The sequence below is a fragment of the Trichinella spiralis genome (assembly GCF_000181795.1).
Source record: "Trichinella spiralis strain ISS 195 chromosome Unknown Scfld6201, whole genome shotgun sequence".
Lineage (NCBI taxonomy): Eukaryota > Metazoa > Nematoda > Enoplea > Trichinellida > Trichinellidae > Trichinella > Trichinella spiralis.
In genome coordinates, this window is record NW_003533140.1 from 1 (window position 1) to 642 (window position 642).

General features: G+C 40.3%; 1 protein-coding gene across 1 annotated transcript; it reads left to right on the forward strand.

The window, feature by feature from the left end:
• The first annotated feature begins 60 nt into the window (after positions 1–60).
• Positions 61–438, forward strand: Tsp_14768 (piggyBac transposable element-derived protein 1). Its single transcript, XM_003366302.1, has one exon. The coding sequence runs from the start codon at positions 61–63 to the stop codon at positions 436–438; it is 378 nt and encodes a 125-aa protein (XP_003366350.1).
• Positions 439–642: the final 204 nt, after the last annotated feature.

Consider the following 642-nt stretch of genomic DNA (forward strand, 5'->3'; position numbering starts at 1 on the left):
CAGCCAAACATCATAAGGCAGTACAACAAATGTGTTAATGGTGTACCTGTGATGGATAAAATGTTATCTAGTTACCGGCCGAAAATAAGATCAAAAAAATGGTGGTGGAGTTTATTTTCACATGCGTTGAATATGGCCGTAGTGGCAGCTTGGAAATTGCACAGGGAGCTACATACAACAACCAGTGACCAGCTGTCACATTTACAGTTCCGCCGGGAAATCACTATCCATTTATTGCACGCGATGCCATTTGTAAGAAGCCAGCCGGGGCCACGGTCACATTTACCAATGAGCCTCCGGACTTCGCACGGACACTATCTCCAATCATGTACCCTAGGACGATGTGCATTTTGCAAAAAAAACTGCAGAAATGAATGTGTTCGGTGCAAAAAGAGGCTACACCGAAATTGCTTTCCCTCCTATCACGGTTTAGCATAATTTTCCCTTTATATTTCTACAGTAAAATAAATTTATGTCATTCACAATGTGACGTGAAGTACAAAGTATTGAATTATTGGGGTAACTGCTAAGTCAAAATGCCAGTGTTCCTTGAACTTGTAAATGAATTGTAATGAAAACGCTCAAAACAATTAAGCTTTATTAGACAGATCGTAGCCAAGATGCAGATACGATTGTAAGGTA

What these genes read in the sequence shown, in the direction of transcription:
- Tsp_14768 (XM_003366302.1), top strand. Translation starts at nt 61, where the DNA reads ATGTTATCTAGTTACCGGCCGAAAATAAGATCAAAAAAATGGTGGTGG.